Raw genomic sequence first — 22,657 nt, 5'->3', positions numbered from 1 at the left:
GTGTGCCCTTGTACCTCGTGTTGTTGTAGAATAGTTTTAATAATTGTCAGTGGACTGTGACTTCTTGCAGTGTTGGTTGTGAGTAGTTGCATGGTATTTTTGAATATCGCTGTGGTATTTATGTAAATAATTGTTAATTTTTGTTGTAGTTTTTAATTTCCCAACTTAAATACCTTATCCTCGCTTACCTAATATCAGTGGGATGAGATTTCATTTAATTCATTTTGAAGGCAGTTATAAATATACTCAGGTTTTATGACAGTGTGGAAAAATAGTATTTTACCAATAAAATGTGGGGTTGCCCTCCATTACACGCCTGGTTGGGATAACAAGGGAGCTATGTTAATTAGTGTTATCCCCTCCCCCCACGGGACATTTCCAAGTACCTCCTGACCCGTTTTCCAAACAGAGACGAGTTGTCAGACGGTCCCTAAAAAAGAAAACAGTCTCTATTGTTCCAGCACCCGCTCAGCTCTGGACGATGCAGTGCCGGCTGTGGCCGCAGAGGGCGCTGCACGCATGGCAGGCCGGGCTCCGCGGCCTTCACATCTTTTTGTCTGAGAACTGGATCCCTCTGCCGCTCTACAGTGTGTGCGATAGCCTCGGAGCTGCGTCCGTACCACACTGTCAAACCACTCCAAACGAATACAACCGCGACCAAAAGCATTTATTCTACACATTCTGCCATGGCGTTTCTAATCTGCCGGTAAATCGGTCGTATTTGTGACTGTTCGTTGGAACTTAGTCCGGGCTTGAATCGGGCTTGCTTTCTGTGTGCATCAGTCTTTATTAGCGAGCTGCCGCTCTTCTTGCTATCAGCTATTTCTTTAACTTTTTAAACACTCAGCTTCGCGAATGACTGAGCGCCGGCGGAGTATGGGATCCTTGGTGTCTTAAGAAGCGACTGAAGTGGGGTTTAACCGTTTTTGCATGCAAAAACAATGGCAAATTCGACGGGGAAAAATCTACTAGATCAGCGAAGGAAAGGACAGGCTTTCCTGGACGAGCTGCGGCAATTTCACCAAAGCAGAGGGTGAGATTGGGGCGTCTTTATTCCCAAGAATTGCAACTTTAAATCTTCATTGCATGTGACTGCGAGTGAAGCGAAACTGTTATTAAACATATGTGCATTTATTTCTTATGTTATTCCTTCAGATCGCCGTTCAAGAAGATTCCTTTCGTGGGTGGGAAAGAGCTGGATCTGAATGCTCTCTATATCAGAGTCGTCTCTTTAGGTGGATTTGCTAAGGTGAGTGGGAACTAAAAGTGGATTTTCTCCACACTCTGCTGTCTGTGGACTCCTCGGTGGACCACTCCACAACTCCGTGTGGGCAACCCGGGACAAGTGTAACCCTCTGGAAAAACGTTAGTGGGTCGGTGTTGGCCTTGTGCTAGTTTGCCATGTATCTCTATGCAATGTGGTGGCTTGTGTTGTTGTGTGGTTTGAATTGAGAGTCCAACCGCTCGGAGTCAGAGTGCAGTTGGAGCGACTCAAAATTAGCGGGCACGTTTAACATCGATTATCGGCACGGAGCCCGGCCTCGGGAAACACCGCTTAGGACATAGCGTTTCGCCCGGGCTTTTACCGGTAGTTTTCACGCAGGGGAAGCTGGATTTTTTCTTTCTCGCCATAGCCATCTTTCTTCGGCTTCATGGCTGATCACAAAATGTAGGCCTCACAGGCCCATGTAGTGAATACAGTAAACGGTAGCAAACCCAGTCCATATTCAAAGGGATCGCCGCGAGCTAAAGCGTTTGTTTTTTGACGCGGGCAGTTTGTTGCAGTTTAGCCTCGTTAGGTTTTAACGCCAAAATGGAAAAGTCAAGTTAGCTTGTTAGCTATAGTGCTAACTAGCCTCAACAGTAACGATAGTATCCTAAAGGGAGTCAGGCAGTTGTAACAGTTACTTACTGATGTATCAGATGTAAATATGGTCGGATAACAAGCATTAGCTTGCTAATTAAACGCAAAAATACCTAATATCCTGCTAGTTGATGTAACAATTTCCACTATATTTTTTACATATTTTCAACAGTTTGACAAAGTTATTGATTAGTGATTGTGATCATTGGGGGAACGTGAAACGTTAGCAGACCAGATGGCCGCAGTGTAACCGCTCTTTTTGTCGCCACTGTTTTTATCTAACGAACTCATTTCCCCCTTTCAGGTCTCCGACAAAAACCAATGGATTGAACTTGGAGAAGAGTTTAACTTTCCCAGGAGTTGTTCCAACGCTGCATTTGCTTTAAAACAGTACTACCTTCGGTAAGTAGCATGGCCATGCAGCTCTCTTCCTCTCAGGTAGCATGTGGGAAGTGTTTACAAATGTTAAGATGCAGTCAGCAGGATCTAGCCTCTCCACTCCCCTCTGCTAGGAAGCAGCACCAGTACAATACTGTGGCAAACAAAGCAAGGTCTGTATGTTGTGTGCATTAGTCATGACATGGTAGATATGTACTCACTTCCACATAAAAAAAAATAATTCATCTGTCTTTACAAAAAAGAAATCTGGCCAGTCATGTCCTCTGTATTTAGTCTGGGACATAGTTTTTGAGAACCTACTTGACGAGCATTTTGTCTGTAACGGCCCTAACCATAAACTAATGATGGTTATTCCTTTCTGAAAATGATGTAGCCACAGGGCGTTTGCTTTTGATATAGCACTAATGATTGAGCAGCTCTGGGTGCTGTAACATGTGTTGCATTCAGCCTTAGCACAGTCAGCTGCCAGTGATGGGAGTCTGGTGCAAATGCAGCTCTCCCCAACAGCTGGCATTTGTGGTTTTTGGTGTTACTGCTTTCTCTGCGCTCCTTTTCTTCTCCCCACCACCTCATGTAACGATCGTTCCCATCACTAGCACCTGCCTGCAGGGGATTACACCTCTGTAGTAGAAAAATGCTTGTATCTTCTCATGGATATTTTACAGGTAACTGCAGGTCACTTAGTTGATAGCTAATTATCTGTATTTTGTATTTTGTATATCTAAGTTGGCCTTTGATTCAAGCTGTGGCAAGTTGGAAGTGAAGCAGTCAATTGAAGCACCAACTGTGCACAGCTGATGAGACTTGCAGCTCCTAAAAAGTTCATAGATATCAATTGTTTCTCTGCAGGAGAGAGACACCTCAGGCACATGTAGGTTTGCAGCGCTGCAGAAGTTTGTCGAGGTCTTTCTGATTACTGTAATCGATTAACCAGTTTCACATTTGACAATACTTTATAAAGCATTTTTTTCTAAAGCAAGCGATCAGGTAATTTTCTCTAAAGGTCTTGGAAGCTCAGGCGGCTGACTAGACAGTTGTTTAGGCCTGTTGTTTGAGTTGAAGTAGCTTTTGCACAAAGGTGTTGAGTTTCTGTGATCTGATTTATGTGGGAACTTATTCTCAACGGCTCAGTAAAACACTAACATTCAGAAATCTGCTTTTGTCTTTGTCTAACAGGCTTAGTTTTGAGTATGCCTGAAGTACCTGTCACAGAGAGGCAACTGATGATCTGATTTGTTGAGTCTCTAATACTTTTCAGAGGACACAGTTAGGCCAGCTAATGTATCTGTTATCGTATGTCAGAGAGTGGTTTATAAATACCAGTAGGCTGATGCCTTGTTCTGCAGGTGATAAAGCAGAAAGTCATATGGAACCGTTAACATCATTAATGTTTTTTTTAAGATGGATGATTTGTTTTACCTCTAAAATGTTTGTGTTACTCAGGATTACTTGTACAATATTGGATGAGCAGTGGAGGCCCGACAGCTGAGCCTACTGACATGCTGACTATCAGTTTGTGTCGCGATAGTCATTGGAGCTACTTTAAGTTTATCTAAGGCAGTTCGGTGCAGTGGATGTCAGAGGCAGCAGGCAGCTAGACTTGTCTTGCCTCGCCTCAACCAAGACTGATAATAGAGAGACTCTCTTGCCTCCCTCATGCTGCTTTTTGCTGACAGAGCACAATAGAGAAACTTAAGCCCCCCCCCCCTCCAGTTTTCTATGCAAAATTTGGCTTATAATGTAATCATTGCCACCATCCAGGTAGATCAGGGGTCATAGCCAGTTACACAGTGGATGTGTGCTCGCTGGGCTGGCTTTAGATTCAGTGTCTCGCTCAAGGACACATAAGTGGGGTGGATGTTTGCTAATATCAGGTGTTAATCTTGATTATCCAGTTGAATGACCATCAGTAACTACTGGCTGCCCTGGCATTTTTTTATGCGTGTGCATTTTTAAGACTCAAGTCTGAAGATTGAAATCATTTGTCGATGGGATTCCTTGGTGATGATTAGATATCTAATCGGTAGTAAGGGTCGACGGATATCCCGTGGCTGCAGAGATCAAGCTTTTCAAGTACAGGATGGTCTGTCTGTTGACCAAGTTTCCCTGTCTGAATGAAACGGACGATCATGATGTGGCTCCCTCTGGTCAGCACTTCCCACTCAGAGCACAGTAATAAGCAGCACTGAAGTTCAGTGCCAGCTCCTGCTGCCGTCTATTTGATATCTGAATGTCACTCGGTAATAAGTGAGCGATGCTTGCCAGAAACATTTTTCCAGCTCGTTTTCAACTTGTTGAAGCGGTGCTTTGACATCAGTCCTACCAATGGCGCTGATTTCATTTCAACTTCAGGGGAGGAAGGATTCACTCTGGATCAAAGCGTTGGCATCACACCACACTGACACACTAAGGTCACAGTGGAGATGCAGCTTTGTTTTTGGCTCACTTCATTAGCAAGATTGAAGCAAAATATAAAAAAATAAATGAGGCGTTCAGGTGTGAGAGTGAGAGAATTATTGATCATTAAAACATACAGTAAGATGTTGTCAAACAGAATTACTGATATAAAGGCAAGTGTGAAATAAAATAATCAACACTGCAAAAATGTCTTGGCCAGTGCTTCCACAGCCATGGAAATGTTTGAACATTTGAAGATTTTAGGAACATTTTCCAAGATCTTGTATAGCACTAAAATTCTTTTCCTATTTTCTTTTACCTTTTACATTTCCATAATTTGACATACATTTATGTTGTACATCTGTGCACTGTGTGTCAGTGGATTGGGTTGGAGTTACTCACGGCTGCTTCTAGTTTACTTGTGGCTACATGGATTTGGATGATTCTCAGCCAATACTATTTCACATCTCCATGGTTTTCCTCTTCCATTACTAGTTTCATATGATTTGGCAGTGGTAGGCACTAAGCTCTCAACCCTTGTGGGGCAACAGAGTCCTGATTTTTCAGTAATGCTGGCACCACACGAGAGGATAATTGGGTAGATTTTGGGTCTGATTCGCCCTCCCGACAATTGCGGGGGTGTTCCCAAGTGTAAGGGCTTGACAGACATCAGGTTACTGACTGGATCAAAATTCTCCCCTAATTTCAAATCCTAAATGTTAATGACTTGTGATGTAAAACCCACAACAGCCAATGAGAGTGAGCTGACCGGCAATCATCACCAACCAGATGTTGTCCACTTGTGTAGCTTGCATCCTGTTTAAGACTAACAAAACTTTAGTTCCAACTCACATCCAGCTTGCGCTGCAAAATGTATGAGGAATGCTGATTGCATTTTCTCATCCATACTTTATCGACAGGTTTCATTTAGTTTATTGGTGTTTTGGTGCAAAACATAGCACACACGCTGATGTCCGTCTACCTCCACGCTTGTTTCCTTTTTTTTTTTTTGTCTTGTTGTTTGTCACCTCCCAAGTCCCGGGAATCACCACTTGTAAATTGTTTAGTTTGAAGTGAATAGTCCTGTGTCTTGACCAAACTGCCTGATGTGTGCATTCTTGAAATGTAAAAATATTAAGAAATAGATGAAATCTGCCATTGTGTTTGTGGTCTCCCACTTTTAAAAAAAAATCAGTTCAGATTTAAAAATTCTTTACTTTGCACCAGGCACAATACACAATCCACTTGGTCAAGACGAGCACTGTAATTTGAGAGCGAACGAAAGGTGTTTTGAAGTAAGGCCGCTGGTGTTGCTGCAGTCTTTGACTTTTCCGAGCTGTAGCACACTTAACACAGCTGCCAAGTCAGGTGACAGAGACCCTGGTTCAACCTTTGTTTGACCTCTCCACTGCATCCTCATTTGGAGGAAATTAGGCCCAGGAGGCACTGACATCTAGGAACCGCTCACTTGATCCTCTGTGTTAGCTCACATCCATTATATCAGTTGTCATAATGCGGTGTGTACACATAGTTGAAAATGCTTAAAAGACCAAATGTTGTTGTTTTTTCAACCTTGTTTAACAGTTTAAATGGGGAGAATGTTGCTCTGTGATGTCATGTCATATGGCATTTGTTGTGAGGAATAATATTCATCCAGAGGGCGTTTGGGATTTTAAAATCAAACCTTGCAGTGATCTATTTTAGGTATTTTGTTTTCTTCAGTGTTCCGTTGCAATCGTAAAGTACAGATCAGATTTCACCTTTTGACCCATGCCACATTATGAGCAAGTTAGGCAATTAGTACTGCTGCCAAGGACAGATTTTACTGTCTACAGTGATAATAGAAAAAGAAACCAGCTCTATACTAAACCTCTATCTACTGTATCAACCACCACCAAATAATTTATCTGTTGAAAATGCTGCTTCCTGTACAGCAGAATATATACCACACTTTCATCTGCCACCTTTGCTGTTTGCACCTGCTTTTCCACACTCCAATCAGATTGACAGGTTAACTCATCTCAGTCGATATTAGAATGTTTCACTTTTTGATATTACTCGTCTGCTGACGCCAGACTAGTTGCACGTGTTTCTCAACTGATTCTAGCTCATGACCCCACTTTCAGGGCCCCAAATTCTCACGATCCCAGCAATTAGATAGTGTTTTAGTTGTCACGTGAATTTGAGCATGACATACTTTCCCCTCTTTTTTCCAGCCAGCTGCAAGTTGATTCTTCAAATTATGATTGAATTTGTTTGCTTTAATGAAAAAATGTCAAGTATAATCCTAAAGATCTGAGACACTGCTGTATATCAAGCAATGCCATGTTGAACACCAGAGTTCAAATGCCACCACTTGTGTGGAAAAAACACAGGGAACCCAACAGGGGCATGTTTGATACAAAGGCATTTCTCTCATTCAATTAGACTGAATTGAGACGTCGACAAAGTTGAAATGAAAATGTTTTACAGGCATTGAAAATCATTGGGAGGCCTCTGTCTCTACCGGTATTAATATATCCACTCATCTATTTGTGTGCTTAAGTAGTACTTGAAGTTAATGGCTGCATGGTTAATGTTGCGTGCAATGTCAATGTCTTGATAGTCAGAAAACATACAGAAGGCAGTTCTCACCTGAACCAGTCATTTAATGAAGCAAAAGACAACATGTGATGTTTTGTGCTGAAAAAGAAAAATGGAAAACAAAACTTGAACTATGTCCCAGCCTGACACCACAGACACATTTCGCTACCTTTTTCTGTTCGGCAGCCATTCATTTTCACACCTGGTTATGAGATTATTCTGGTTACCATCATGCTTGTTGGTCGTACCCTGCTTCCTGTGTATGTCGATAGACTCTCCTGCTTGTCTGAAACATCTGGATGAAGTGGCCTTTGATCTGGCTTGCATTAGCCATGTTTGTATTCCCCCGCCTCATCCGAGCTGCTGCTCAGACTTTAGAGATGCTCAGATGACGACCGGTTATGAATAAAGACGAGGCTGTGTTGGCTAGTGTTGGTCTGTTTCTGCCTTTTTATACAGCATAATAAGAGACTTTTGACAAAATAAGAGCTCTAGAGACAACTTGCTATCACAGATAACATCTAAAGGCTCTTGAGACTTTGTGTTTTTGGCCTGTAATTTGACCAGCCCTCCAGCAGTGTTGGCCACCACTGATAGCCTAATCTCCTTCTCTCAGTCTCCTTGCTAACTAGCGAGTAGACAGATCTGCCTTGTACTTGACAGTGGAACTAGAAACTGGTGTTCCACTTCATTAGATGATATGGTTAAAATGTTTGCTCTGGGTGTTATGGAGACTGCAGCTCTTTAGTAAAAGTAGAGTCACTGAACTTGCTTTGTACAATTTGCACATAACTACTGGGGGTGGACATTTCAAGCAAAATGACTATTAAATGTTTACTGGGAACTATTTGCCCATTCTTCCAAGATTTCACCCCTCCCTACGCATACACACACACAAACACAAAAAGAGAGAGGGGGAGAGCCATTCAGTTTTTCAGCAATGTTTTTTCTGGAGGGGACTGTAAACTTCTGTCAACAGACCACAAAAACCCTGGTCTTCAACAAATTGATGGAAAACAAGTCTTTAGCTATCGTCTTTGAGGTGAGGGCTATTGTTTGCTTTGCACGTCTACCATCAGAAACTTGTCTGGTGCCAAACCTAGCCATTGATTGTTGATCTGTAAATGGGCCCTCGCCTTCTCCTTTGTGCTTCAGTCTCAGTTGACTGTGCATAGTTGCTGTAGACTTGTGATATGCTAGCTTTACCTGGCGGAGTTTGCACGGCACCTCATTTTCATTAATTTTTGTCGTAGTTTCACACAGAACCTCTTGACTGCTGGAGTAGTCTTTGCATGCTTCTCTTGTTTTTACAGTAGCATCTAGCCCATCTCACAGTGCCATGTCAAACGTTGTACAGCAGTAGTGCAAAAAAGAGCCACCTGAATGTGGCACACACGTTTTGACAACGCCTAGTAAGGCATTACTACCAAGCACCAGTAATAACAAGGGAAACTATATCGAAGACAAGACAAGAGTCACATTTTAAATTTTGTTTATAATTGAATGACTGTTGGTATATTCAAAAATCATGACCCACCCCTAAACTGGAGTTTATTCTTGCATGCAGTCCTTGCAAGTAATAGGAACCAGTATATCAGTCAGAAGAAGTCCAGGACTACTTTATTTTAGCATAAGAAGAAACCCCTGTGTATATGAGGAGATTGTATAGGCTGTACTCTGTGTAGAAAATCCCCAGTCAGGTTTATTGTTTCACCAGTTACAATTTATAAGCCTACACAGTTGTCATGATGCAGGTTATCACACACAGCTGTGGACTGACCAGGGCTTCAGCTAAGCAGAGTCTGGCTAGCGACATGGCTACATGGCAGGGACAGCCTGAATCAAGTAGAATCCGAACACTTTTCTATCCATGTCCGTAGCTTCACAGGGTGTTTTCTCTTGTAACAAGAGAAGACACCTCTTCAACAAACTGAGAGCACATATCAGTGTGGAGACCTTTCTTCACGTTGTCCCTATCAGAGATCCGACTGTTAAATTCAGTATGAGATACCCATAGATAGCTAGCTGCTAGCTTCCAGGAGTCCAGCAACACCTGAAGTCACTGCTGTGCGGGGTGTTAACTATTCAAGTAGCAGTTTGCGGGACTGTTGTGATTTGACAGCTAATGTAGGCAGCTGTCACATCTGACAACAGATACATCTTTTGTACACGTTGTAATAAGTTAATTTTCACAGATGACGACATTTTACATATGTAACACAAAAATTGGAAATTAATTTAATTAATGTGATATATTCTAACCTAATGTATTCAATTATGACAGTCCATGGTAGAATTTACTTGAGTGACCATGTATATTTCCACAAAGATGCTGTACCTTCAAACAATCACACAGAGGCCAACAAAAAGCTTGGTATGAACCCAGGAAATGCTCCTAACCACTGAGCTACCGTGCCATCGAGATTGACCATGCAGATATCTGAAATGGAAATGCTTACACTCAAGGTGTTGCGTTGTATTTGTGCAGCTTTTTGTGTGCTGACCTTTCTGTGTGCACACATGTATTGACCACATTGGTGAAGCAGACTTTTTTTCATTGGCTCCATTAAATTCCAGCAAACATTTCTGTCCAGAAACTGGCAGTGGATGTGTTTTGCATGTCTACGTCCACGTCCAGCAGGGGGCAATCGACTCCCACACACACAGACACACTGAGGGCATTTGGGCAGCCAGGCAGCTGAGAGTAATTCAAGCCAGGAGTATCTGCTCTGGTGTGACCCAGATGACCGTAAATAACATAATACTAATGGCAGTAGCTGTGGCTGTCGCTCTGTCTATTCATCAGTTCTCAGGCCTTGTCAGTTTCCCACCCTTTGTGCTTGTTGTTTTATTTTGGAGGGAAAACATACCTCGGGTTTAGTGGTGATAACGCGCACATTTCCCTAAACGGTTGTGGTGGTTGCGTGTTACTCAAGTGGGAGGGAATTGATGTTCCTCTCATCATGCATGTATGAAAAAGGGGAAGTGCAGACATGAGCAGCTGCAGTCAATCCCATGCCCCCACCTGTCTTTACCCATAGCCTTTTTCTTGCTTTTGCCCAGACAGCGGTTGATGACGCTGCAGTCGGGACTGGGGCCTATCTCTCCCGCTCTCTTGCACTCTCCACTCTCTCTCTCTCCCCCTCTCCCTCTCTCTCTCCCTCCAAATGAAGGCTGAGTGTATTTATAGTCCAGCGTGTCACCCAGCAGCCAGCGGACGGGGGATTACCTTGGCCGCGTTGAACAAGCGGGGCCTCATTCAGAAACAGGCGCTCGCTCGGTGACTCACTACCACACAGGCAGGGTTCAGCACACTATCACTGCTGAGGTATTTTGCTGCGTGTGTGTATGTTTTTGTTTGCCTGGAAGACTTCTCCGCATTATTATGAGGTGTTTATCAAACCCAAGACAGCCTGACGCGGGAGTTGCATGCTCGCGGGGAGTATTTTTCACCAAGTGCAAACTTCTCAAGAACGTGAGAATGGAGAATCATTACAGTCAGAGATGAATTGTTCATTTTGGCTCACAGCTGTTGGCTTTCACTTGTTCTGCTCACTTGTTTCTGAAAGAAGTGGCGTTCTTCAAACTCCATTCATGTATTTGCATTAAAATTCATTTGAACTACTAACCTAGCCCCCTGCGCCTCCCTGATTAGCCAAAATCAACAAGAGCTGTTCATCGGCTGTCCATCTAATATTCATTGATTTGTTTGCAAAGTTTTTTGGCAATTCATACTCCTGAAATATGTTGCTGTGACAAATAATCTTCATGTGATATAAACACAGTATGGAGCACTTTGATTTTCAGCAGGTAGGAGTCTGAAAAAAAAAATGTTGTGATGGCAGATACATTCTGAAGTCATTTTTTGATGTTTAACGGTTAATTGTGTCCTCTGCTAGACACCGTCTTGATTCTTATTTTTTCGATTTCTCCACTTTGTGGCTAAGTGCTTGTTGCTGTGGTGTGTCTGTGCTTCTCAGACCAGGCAGACAGTATGAGAGGTACTGTGAAGTCTTTTCTCTGTTGTTGATGTTTGAGTGTCTATAGGTGACACTCTTTCTTTCAGCCACGGCTGCTTGCATTACTTGTGCTATGTATACTCTTGATCATCTGTTTGTAGTTCCTAGTTTAAGTGGGCTGAGGTGGAACCATTAAAATTCCTTCAGCTGTTAAGCTAGTTTGGCGACAGAAACAGTGGCTTCTTGTACCAAAAATCCATGTCTATACTTTAAATCAGTAAAGGAAGATTTTTCATTTAGGTCACTTTCAGTGTCCTGTTACATTACGCTACTGGATGAATTCATTTCTCTGTCATGTTTTAACGGCTTGAGGTTGAATTGTGTTGTCTCCTTGACAATATGTATGCATGCAGAGCTTTTATGATAGAGCTTGCGACAGAAAGGGTGATTTATTTCACCCTTTTTGAAATATTGAAGGCTGTGACACTTGAGTATTCCGTCTGGTATCAACAAAAGCTTGTTTTCCCTGCGAACACGGGTGAACACAGCACAACTTGCATACTTTATGGTTTTTGTCAAGCTTTTGTCATGTCAAAAATGTTTCCATACTGTAGCTTTTAAATTGGAGGTGGAAGATTGTAGCTACGCTTTTATACTGTGAATGTTTTATTCTTGATTCATTATTTAGAAATATAATTGAGGCAATTGTTTTCTTTAAAGATTTTATTGGAAAAGATTCAACCATAAAGTCAAGTGAATTTATAACCTTTTTGTTGAGGGTATGCTTGAAAACAGGACAGCAGCATCCTGACTCAGAGCTAAGGGCTAAAAATAAAAAATCATACATGAATTGTCTCTGGGTTATCAGGATTTAGGATACACTGTAATCCTTTTTAGACACAAGTACCATTAGATTTATCTGTGTTTTTTTCACGTTTATGTCATGCTAAACTAGAGAGAGAAGCAGTTGAGTGTATCACAGAGTACACAGATTCCCTGTAATAGGGGGCATTTGTTAGTCCTGGATCTTAGGGTTTAGTTGATAGAAGCTGTTCCCACTTACACTTCAGCATATACTGAGACTGCCAGTGACTAGTTAAGGAGTTTGTGCTCAGTATCACAGAGACAGAATGCTTCATCCACTTCAAGGCTTCTGCACTCACAGGGAAATGTGTCTGCATAATTAAAAAATAAATCTCAAGTCACTCAAGTCTTGGAAAGAAAGCTGAGCACAAATTCCCTGCAAAATTCACACCAAGCACGTCTTGGCTCATTGCCTGTCTTTTTTTCTTTCCTTTTTTTGTCCTTTCTCTGCAGATACTTGGAGAAGTATGAGAAAGTCCACCACTTCGGCGAGGATGATGAAGAAGCGCAGCCAGGGAATCCCAAAGCCTCTCTTCCAATCGGTGCAATTCCCAACTCTTACAACTACCAGCAACATATTGTATCAGGTAGAAACTTGTTTCTTGTGTGCACCACACTTAGTACGCTGAAGCTTTCTTATTTTTACTTGCTTTGACTATAGTCACAAGTTCACTCTGTCTCGGTCACGTCTGTATCAGGTACATGGATTGAGTTTCTATTTGTATACTCTCTTGTTTTCTTTCTCACTCAGTTTCTCATTTTCTCTCTGAAGTTCATTCCGTCTCTCTGCCCCTTGGCCAACTCAAACACTTAATCCTCACGCAGATGTGATTACAGCAAAGCATCACTTCATCAGAGCTGTGTGCGAGATGCATGGGAAACTGGTCAGCCCACAGGTCAAGCGTATGCATAGAAATGTGCCTCAACAAAAGCTGTTTGTTTCGAGGATTTTCTAGTGGGCTGAATTTATTTCACAAGAATACGATGAGGAAGGAAATATGTTTATTGCATGTTTTGAGCAGGGTTCAGATAGATTTTATGCCTCCAATAGTATTAGAAGCTGCAGAGTTTGGCCCGTCTGATTGTTGTTCCCTTTATGAAACAGTTTACAGTTTAACTGTTTGAAAAGTCACTGTGGTGTGTTAATAAAAACGTGTCAGGTCCTCATGTGCTGGAGTCAAGCAGGCTGCATTTTGTTGCTATGATGGCGCCTGAGCTAGTGTGTGAAAAATCAGGGATTATTAAAGGAATAGTTTGACATTTGGAGAAAGTCACTGGTTCACTTTTTTGATAAGGGTTGAATGAGAAGATTGATACCACTCATGTTAAGATGGAACGAGCAACCTCTTAGCTTAGCACAAAGACTGGAAACAGGAAATGACTTGTCTGGCATTGTCCAGAGGTAACAAAATCCACCTACTAGTACCTCAAAAACACAAACAAACATGTCATGTCTCATTTTATCTCATCCAAAAAAATAGAAAATGTAAGGATGACAATTCACCATTTTTTCTGGGGTTAAGTTTTTGACTATTACTTGGCTGGAAGCAGTTGATAGGCAACTAGCAACGACTCCAGGAAGTTACCATCCCAACCAAGAAATAGTCGTGCACATAACCTCTTGTAAAATGTTGAAATTATGTATTGCTTAGGTTTTTGCACAGATTAAACTCTCATAGATTTATACTTTATGACCAATATTAGGGCTGGGCGATGTGGCCAAACTCTTCTATCCCGGTATATATAATTTTATGTCATGGTAACAGAATACATCAAGGAATAGTATTTGTTATGTAAATTCAATTACAAAATGGTTTAAAATAACCATAGCGTACCGCACCTCTGCCCAAACCACACGACCTTGTGAGACAGCTGGATCTCTACATTGCGCTGCCCGCTCTAAATGTGTAGTAGAGACACTAAAGCAGCTTTCTCATATAAACTCAATGTCGGCAGAATCAGGTCTGGACGTTGCCCTCTCACACAGGTAGAACATTTGTCCGCGTCAGAAGTGTTCTCACTTCCTGGTTTGGGTTTTGGTTTAGGCGAGTGGTGGTGCCTTGTAGAGCGCGCAGGAGGAGGAGGATGACGACTCCGTAATGATGACTGCTGTTGTGTTCATGTCAATACTACATGTGTTTGGATGTATCCATCGGCAAAAAAGTGGAAAGCAACATACAGGCAAACAGAAACGAGTAAGAAGCAGCTACACTGTGTGCAGTGTGATCAACACACCCACTCACTTGCTTTGTAGCAGGGTAGTAGTGCTTACACTGTGAATGACTGTGTGTAAATACGACTTAAGGAACAGCTCCAGTGTTGGAAATGGTATTGCCATATCTCTACCAGTGGACACCTTTTTACCATTGCATTATACATACTGTCACACCGCTCAACCCTAATCAACATAAATTTACTAGGAACTAGAGGGCATCTTGCAATGGGATCACACCAGCCTCGTCGTCCATTGACATGTTGACGTACTGACCCATGAGTATTCATTATCCATTATCACATGAATACTTGCTAGTAATTGTCAGACCACTCCCAGCTTCAAACTCACTCCTTGCCATTATCACACATGCAGTCGAACAAGGTGAAAACAGTACCAGTGATGCTGTAATGGCTTTTATAAATACATCATATATGCAATATTATTACCAGATGCTTTCTACTTCTGCTGCAAAACTTTCAGTCTCTTCAGTGCTATGTGCAAAAAAAGGGTTAACATACAGCCCTGCTTTGGACAGACATAAACGGCTGCTAGCTGCAACTACATATTTTCTTTTCAGACATGAGAGTGGTATCAATTTTCTCATTAAATCTTGGCAAGAAAGCAAATAAGCAAATCTCCTGAAATTTTAAATGATCTCTTTAGCTTGTCATCTGCAAATTGAGCAATTTGATACAAAATGTCATCTCAAAAGTGATGGTCTTTTTGTGATTTTTTTTTTTTTTCATCTGTCTATACATATTCTTTTCTTTTGCCTTTCGGTCAGGTTGTTCTGCTCTGCTAATTTCAAGCTTTCAAAAATTCCCTTGCTATTTCTTTGACTGGGTGTTTCAGCACATAATCTCCATGGTGATTTTTATTTATAACCTCATGACACAAGCACTTTTGAGCTCCAACACCAACTATTGAACATCCCAATTGCCTTATCAGGCCATTTGATTAATTCTACCTCCAGAATACTTGCTTTTCACACAGCAATTACTGCTAAATTGTAGGCAGTAGGAATGTCTGGGATGTGTTTGGCTTTTACAGACTATATCAAGACCCCTGTCATAGCCAAGCTCTCTGCCATTTGACCAGGTCATGAGTCTACTTACTGTACTTCACATTCATCACTTTTATTACCCAGTGACTCATTTAGTTTAGTTTTCACCTTGCTAAGCACTGCTGTGTTTGGACCAAGGCTATGAAGCTTGCGTTTGCAGTAATTATCAGCGCCTTTTTTTCTTGCCCACACACACCTAAGCACTGACTAATAATCTTTTGAACCCGAGCATGCTGCTGCTTTCATGATGAAAGGCCAGCATCTGAGTTACCACATGCTTTATAGTAAATGTTTTTGTACAACTTGCCAAGGCCAACCTCTTGTCTGTATTGTCCAACCCCGCTTACTCACAGTGAATGTGAGCTGTCCATTAGACTCACAGTGCTGGAGTGTTGACTGCTGAGCTGCTCCCTGAGGTAAATTGACTGTCCTGACAGCAGTTATTGATGAAGGGAAGGAGGAAGCACTTGTTGGTTTTCCCTCAACCTCAGTTTAGATTAGAGCCTCCAGCCTTTTAGTGGCGGACTCTTTCCTCTACCAGTCAGCCCTCTGCCTGCTGAGCTAATTGACTCCAAAACATGACTGGGGTGGGAAAAGGCACATAACCAACAGTGGTGAACTTTGTCTGTGGTTTGTAAGTTTTTCTCATTCGCTACCCAGATGAGTCAGATATTATAGAATACGGTGGTTCCCCCAACAGTTGACTTTGCAATTTTACTCTTTTGGAAAGCTTATTATAGCAGGCTTTAGCCTGTTTACTAGGGCTGAAACCATTCATTTTAAATAGGGGTGTGCCCTATATACCACCTGCAGTGGAAAAACCCCTTTGCTAGTCACAGAGATCCCAGGCACAGCCAAGACATGCCATGCTAACATGACAATATGAGTATTGGTATAGGTGCCTATGGGTTTTTCACAGTTTTAGTGGATGAACGTCCAGGGGAACACAGTCCACTGCTCTGAATGACGGACTTGGTCCTTGTTGAATGCTCCAAGTCAACTGTCTGAGTGCCTGTGGCTCGGCCCAAAAGAAATATAAACAACAATAATATATTTGTTGTCACATTATTTCACTTAAAAAACGTAATAAAATAAATAAAATGACCAGTTATGCATATAATTAATAAAAAATAAAAATGATAAATAATACCCTTTGTTCTTTTTGGTGAGAGCATCATAGACTCTTAGGTGAGTGTCAGGATCCAAGTGTAGCAGTGACTTGAAGCATGGAACCAAAGCTGTGCTGTTGTGTTGGTAATTTGAAGACCCGGGTCTGTGTATCTCTGCTCCAGGTCATTACTCTCCCTCACTGCTGGGGATCATCAGACTTCATCATCAGACAACACCGTAGTTTCATAAGACTGTACAGAGGGACATATATGTCGCATGTGCTTGTCTGGAAACGGAAATTGTTTTTGTCTAAAGCTGTCATATTAGTATGAAAGTAGTTGCTACATTTACGGAGTTGGAGGAATCCCATGCTGCTTTTGATGTCCAGTGTGATGACGGAGTAACTGGGACACCGGAGTTTGTTTGTCTGTTGAGTCAAATGTAATTTTGAATGAGATCTGATCTGATGAATGAATCTGCAACTTTATCGTTAGGGCACAACGACCAGTTCAAGACGGGGCAGACCGAACTAGTCGCTGGTTTTGTTTTGTTCTTTTTACTTTAATAACGTTGTCTTCAGCAGCAGCAAGCAGCTGTTGTCAACAATAAAATTCGAAAAACTGACTGATCACAGCCTACTCAGTACCAAACAGCAAACAGTTAGCAGCTAGCTAGTGAACATATTGGAGCTAAGGCTGTTATGAAAAACGCCCCAGTGAAATAGCTAGTTTTATTCAGTCCAAAACCCAAAGAGATTCAGTTTACTGTTATAAGTGACTAACAGAAGCATCTAATCCTCACATTTGACAAGCTGGAAACAAGGAATGTTTGTCATTTTTGCTCAAAACCATGAACGCTGAAACAATTATCAGAATATTTACTGATTAATTTTCATTATCATTGATTAATCCACTAATTGTTGTGGCTGTAACTGGAGGGGCCATACACACGTGACTTCAAATGAATACTATACGGGAGTTTAGAAAATCTGCTTTAAAATGAATGATGTCAAGTAGTTTTTCTTTTTAAATAAACAGCGATGATACAGACCCCTTAGATTTGTTTGGGTTTTTCAGCATTGCGAACATTATGCATACTGATTGAGACCTTTTACAGTTCACAAATCAACTTGTCAGCATTCTTTCATGCAACTGTGTTAAGGGTGACACTGGACCTGAAATCCACTTTGACACTTCTGTACTACATTTTCATTTCACTACATTTGCTGAAATATACAACAATATTGACATGTCTGCATTAAGCTAATACCAGCTGATATATCTGCCTCGCCGATTTTGTTGGTCTAGCTACAGGCCTTTCGTGAGTGATCTCTGCATCCCTGGCTCTGAATTTAAATGTATCCGTAATGTTGCAGGACAAGCAGGCTGAAACCATGCGATGTTGTCTTGGCAGGCTCAGCGATGGTTAATTATTTGACAGTTGGTCTGGAAATCTCTCACTGAGCTTTGGTCTGCCCTGTTGTCTCGTCATTATTTGGTCACGGGCCTGCGACAGCTTTTAATTCACTCTACTCAGAGAAAGCCACGTCTGTCAAATGGAATGTCGTACATCAGTCCGCTGCACGTCTATACAGTACTGGCTCGCTGCAGGTGTTGGAGGATGAGCAGACACAGGCGGGTTTTGAAAGGAGCTGTTGCTGCTCTAATAGCAACTCGGCAGAATTACATTTGCCTGCACAAACCTTTTCAGCATGGAAATCAAATTCACTCAGCAGGACTCCTGTCTGCTTTATGATTGGTTTCCAGGGGCAGCAGTCTACAAAGATCCTGCACCAAATTGAAATATTCACTGTATGGAAAAATGACACCTCTGCACACAAAATGATGGATGGCAGAAAATCAAACCATAGGATGGGAGGAAGCTACGGTCTTTTGTTGACACAATGATTGCACTTTCACAGACGGGATCATCTGTCATTTAGAGCTACCGACTAACATTCAAGTCATGATTCTTTCCCCACACACAGGGTTCCCCAAGTATTCAGGATTAGAAGTCTTTTAATTATAAAAAGCCCATCATGGAGGTTGACTGAGTCAGAGACAAACACAATTAAAAGTTAGAGAACATCAGCGTTCCTTAGTCAGACAAGACATGGCTCATCAAACTAATCTGAACTAGGGACAGCTTCCACTGAACAGCTTAATGCCCCATTTGGTTTGCTTAAACTCAGTTAAGGAAAAATAAATTTGAGTTAAACTGGTTGGAGATACGCAGAGGCAACAGCTCCACAAACTAGCGCAACCAAAGGCTTTCCTCTTATTCTGCAGCTGTTTTCTTCCAATAATGACATGTTCCAATGATAACGTTTAAAATCTAAACTCCTCTACTGTCAGTGTCTGACTGATGATTGTCTTGTCCTGCTTCATTTCTTCTGTTTCTGCATCAGAGACAAACTTCTTAAGCTCAAATGCCATGACAGTGGTTTATATTTCGCATCATTAGCATGAGCTGTCGACATTAAAGCCGTGTGTTTACTTCCTGTGGTGGACAGTGTTGTAATGCTTATTTTCTTTCTTTCTTCTTTAAATACAACAGTGCAATATGTATTTTCCCTGTTTTGTAAGATATTTATTGAAGGGCTGTTCTACACCAGAACTGAAGTGCATTATTATGTAACCAATCTTAAATTTTTGAGTATATAGATTTTTGTCATTTAAAGTAAAAATGGTTCTCAGCAATGTTTTGGCAACCGTTTATGTCGTTACTGTTTTACTTTGCTAGAACTTGTCGAGTAAATGTTTAAGTGGATGAACGCCATTACATGGAGACCTGTAGCAATGACAAAGTTAAAGGCATTTCTCTCATCTCATTTGCATTTAAATGGCTGTTTTTATTATGGAATACACTGTATGTAGTAACACTGAGATATCTTTTCTTTTCTAGACTATCTCCGCCAAAGCTATGGACTGTCTACGGATTTCGTTCCGCCGTGTGACTACAACAAACTGGTGCTCTCTCTCCTTTCGGGCCTACCTAACGAAGTGGACTTTGCTGTTAATGTTTGCACTCTGCTTTCCAACGAGAGCAAGCACGCCATGCAGCTGGACAAGGACCCCAAACTGGTCACGTTGCTGCTGGCCCACGCCGGCGTCTTCGACGACTGTACGTTCCCAGCCTCACTCAGATTGTGCTCTTTAGTTCGGATTTTGAACAGCGGAGTAGAAACGTGGTTTTATCGCTTCACCTGTTGCACACATTAGAGCTTTAGCCAATAAAGTAATTATTTCCTTGTACACATAAATGAAGACAGTTGATTGTCTCCATTTAATTAGTGTAGAATGTCTGCAAATTGGTAAAACTGCAAGATGTAGCATGTCTGCTTTAATTTGAAAATGAATATCCAAAGAGAATTTGAAGTTACGATCATATTCGTATCATAATGTAATCCAAATTTTATTGAGGACAAACTAGTTGTCATATTGTTCAGCCCGACAGAAGAACAATTATTCTGGGGTGAAAACTCACAATTTTCTGTCCTCTGTTTTCCACGTCTTTGCTCTAGGAGTGTTCTCTGTTCTGCACCTCCTAACTATAATTTATCAGGGGGGGCATGGAAGAACAAGGGAACAGAGACACATAACACTGAACTGAAACACTCATGCTCTATTCTAACCCTCCATTGTGCCTTTGTAGCGCTAGGCAGCTTCTCCGGGGTATTCGGAATGGACTGGAAGGAGAAAACCTCCCGGGACTTTGTCAGGGTAAAAAAATCTTTATGTGTGACCTGTTATATCTTCTTCAATGTATGTCTCTTGATTTGGCCATTATTTATAGATATTAAACACTGCTTTCATGAAGAAGCCGTGGAGCGTCTGTTTCACGCTTCAAAGTACGAAAATACGGTGGTACGTCCCCACAGAGGAACCTCAAGAGAGCAATTTCTCTGAGGCTTCTTTAAAACCAAATAGAGGTCAATTCACTTTGATCTTACTCCATTTAAGAGACATACATAAAAGTAAAGTCATGACTCAAAAATGTATTTAATTTATCCTCAGTCATGAGTGCATTGTTGTACCTACTAGTCCTTAAGAGAGGTCAGAGATCGCAGTCAGCCAGTAGAAGTCCAGGATCTTTCTCAAGGACTATTTGTATCCAATTAAAAATGCTTTGATCTGTGTTATCCAGGGGAGTACTGGTCTCCGACTAGATTGTCTTAATAACATAGTGCAAGAAAGAATTCCCAAAGATTTGTTAACAGTTGTTAACTATATATTGTGCTAGTGCGAGATTAAAGGGCAGCCCTGCCACATCGAAGTATTTTGAGTGAGTTTACCAGATCCCCATGGCACGCTCCTCATCTCTGCTGAAGGCCAGTGGCTCAAGGATACATTGTCTGCTTCTAGCACAACAGCTATCTGAATCTCTGATCAAACTGCCGCGAGTTTTTGAGGAGGAATGGGAATACGTAGATTATCATTGATTAATCCAAAAAGATGATGCCTCTGGTTCTGCTGCGTTAATTTTGATCCTCAATTTTCCTCTGTGAATTTGACAAAATTATAGGAGTGCAATGCTAAATCAGTGGAGAACGCTTGTAAGGTTATAGTTTGAAAGTACTCACCTGGCAGAAAGTCAGTCTTATGCTTATTTGCAGCCATGTAGCCTTGTCTTTATTTATTTGAAGTTGAATTATTAGTATCGGTTTAAATGCACTGCTAACAGCTGCTATTCTTCTGCAGTTCTGGAAAGAGGTGGTGGAGGACGCTGAAGTCAGGGAGCTGATCTGGGACAAGAGCAGTCCAGCACAAGGTAAACACGCTTGGTGCAAAATCCACAAAAAGCAATAAAAGGGCACACTCTTGTGTGCTCCCACAGTATGTTTGACACCTAAAATGCCACGACAGCCTCAAGTGTACGCACTTTATTTACTGTGACTTCCTTTTCAGTTTTCCTTGTGTAATACCTGTGAGAGAGAAGTGGGATGTGTTCTGGGTTTTTAGCTGCGCTTTCTCCTTGGAACTAAAAGTCCCGACCTTGTGCACACTGACTATTTCACATAGTTAAGTTAAAAGCAAAGATCACATGGATTAAAACACTGGTACCACAGGATTGAATAAATGAGATGCACCACTTGACACCTGCTCTTGTAATACACATGACAAACAAAAGGAACACAAATCCTTGTACAGTTTTCGGAAGCTCAAGTGCATAAAAGAGAACGCAAAGCAACACACTATTTTAGAATTATGGCAGGTTAACTTTTCTTGTAGCATGTGATCCTCGAAGATCCTTACAATGCAAGCTCACACCCCCATCTGGCACGGAGCTCTAAATTGTTCCTGCTTTGTTTCTTTGCAGATGGTACGTCGTGCGAGGAGCACTGGCAGAGCCTCTTCCACCCGCCACGGAACCCGGGTATCAGTGACATGGAGGCCCAGCGGGTGCTGCAGATTGCCGTTATCCTGCGAAACCTCTCCTTCGAGGAGGCCAACGTCAAGCTGCTGGCGGCCAACCGAACGTGCCTGCGCTTCCTATTGCTCTGTGCCCACTGTAACCTCATCTCACTCCGACAGCTTGGACTTGACACGTTGGGCAACGTGGCTGCTGAGGTTGGTCAGGGGCTTTCATTCTGGGCTTGGCAGAGTCAAAACTGTTCAGTGCCAAAACACTTTGCCAAATATAACCATCATGACTTCAAAAAACCCCACCTTTTTAAAAACTAATGTTAGAGATTTGGATCAGTTCAGTAATGAAGTAAGAGTGAAGTGCCGGTGTGGTGAGGAAGATTTGTTTCAAAATGTAGGTTACTGTGACAGAGTAAACTGCTTGTCTGTAGGCATTATCTCTATTTCTAACAGTCTGAATTAGAGCCTGAGAAGGCCCAAAAAACCTGTAAACTTTGTAGTACACTATTCAGCACAGTGGTGTGAACAGATTTAATTGACCGTTCACTAAACCCCTCCCCCGTACAGTGACTGTCCACTCATAGCATAGCAACAGTAACTAGGCACGGCAAGCCTGTCGAGCTTTGGATTTCTCCACCTGTTGAAGTGGTGTGCATTAGAGTGATGCTTGAATGAATTGGAATGAATTAAACTGTGTTCATCGGCTCTCATGTAAGCAGCAAATGCTCGCATGTCTGGCTAAGTAGCTCACTAGCTACACTAGAAACTGTTTTTTCCATTTCCAAGGAGCACATCATTAGCTAACTAGAGTTTGTGGAGTTGCAGTTTATGTGAAAA

At 41.8% G+C, this 22,657-nt stretch overlaps 1 protein-coding gene across 2 annotated transcripts in view; it reads left to right on the top strand.

The window, feature by feature from the left end:
* The first annotated feature begins 579 nt into the window (after positions 1-579).
* The window catches only part of arid2 (AT rich interactive domain 2 (ARID, RFX-like)), a 35,732-nt gene continuing 13,654 nt past the window's right edge, over positions 580-22,657 (top strand). The window contains exons 1-9 of one of the 2 annotated variants that reach the window (XM_041963992.1): positions 614-706; positions 848-1,033; positions 1,156-1,249; positions 2,169-2,266; positions 12,520-12,653; positions 19,359-19,577; positions 20,109-20,176; positions 21,155-21,224; positions 21,774-22,024. In XM_041963992.1, the coding sequence (XP_041819926.1) occupies positions 942-1,033; positions 1,156-1,249; positions 2,169-2,266; positions 12,520-12,653; positions 19,359-19,577; positions 20,109-20,176; positions 21,155-21,224; positions 21,774-22,024 (1,026 nt within the window). In that variant the 5' untranslated portion in view covers positions 614-706; positions 848-941. Of the gene's footprint in view, positions 1,034-1,155; positions 1,250-2,168; positions 2,267-12,519; positions 12,654-19,358; positions 19,578-20,108; positions 20,177-21,154; positions 21,225-21,773; positions 22,025-22,657 lie in introns of both variants that reach the window. The other variant, XM_041963991.1, reaches the window with a different exon arrangement.

This window comes from Chelmon rostratus, chromosome 22 (genome assembly GCF_017976325.1).
Source record: "Chelmon rostratus isolate fCheRos1 chromosome 22, fCheRos1.pri, whole genome shotgun sequence".
Lineage (NCBI taxonomy): Eukaryota > Metazoa > Chordata > Actinopteri > Chaetodontiformes > Chaetodontidae > Chelmon > Chelmon rostratus.
This window is presented reverse-complemented; position numbering and strand designations above follow the sequence as displayed.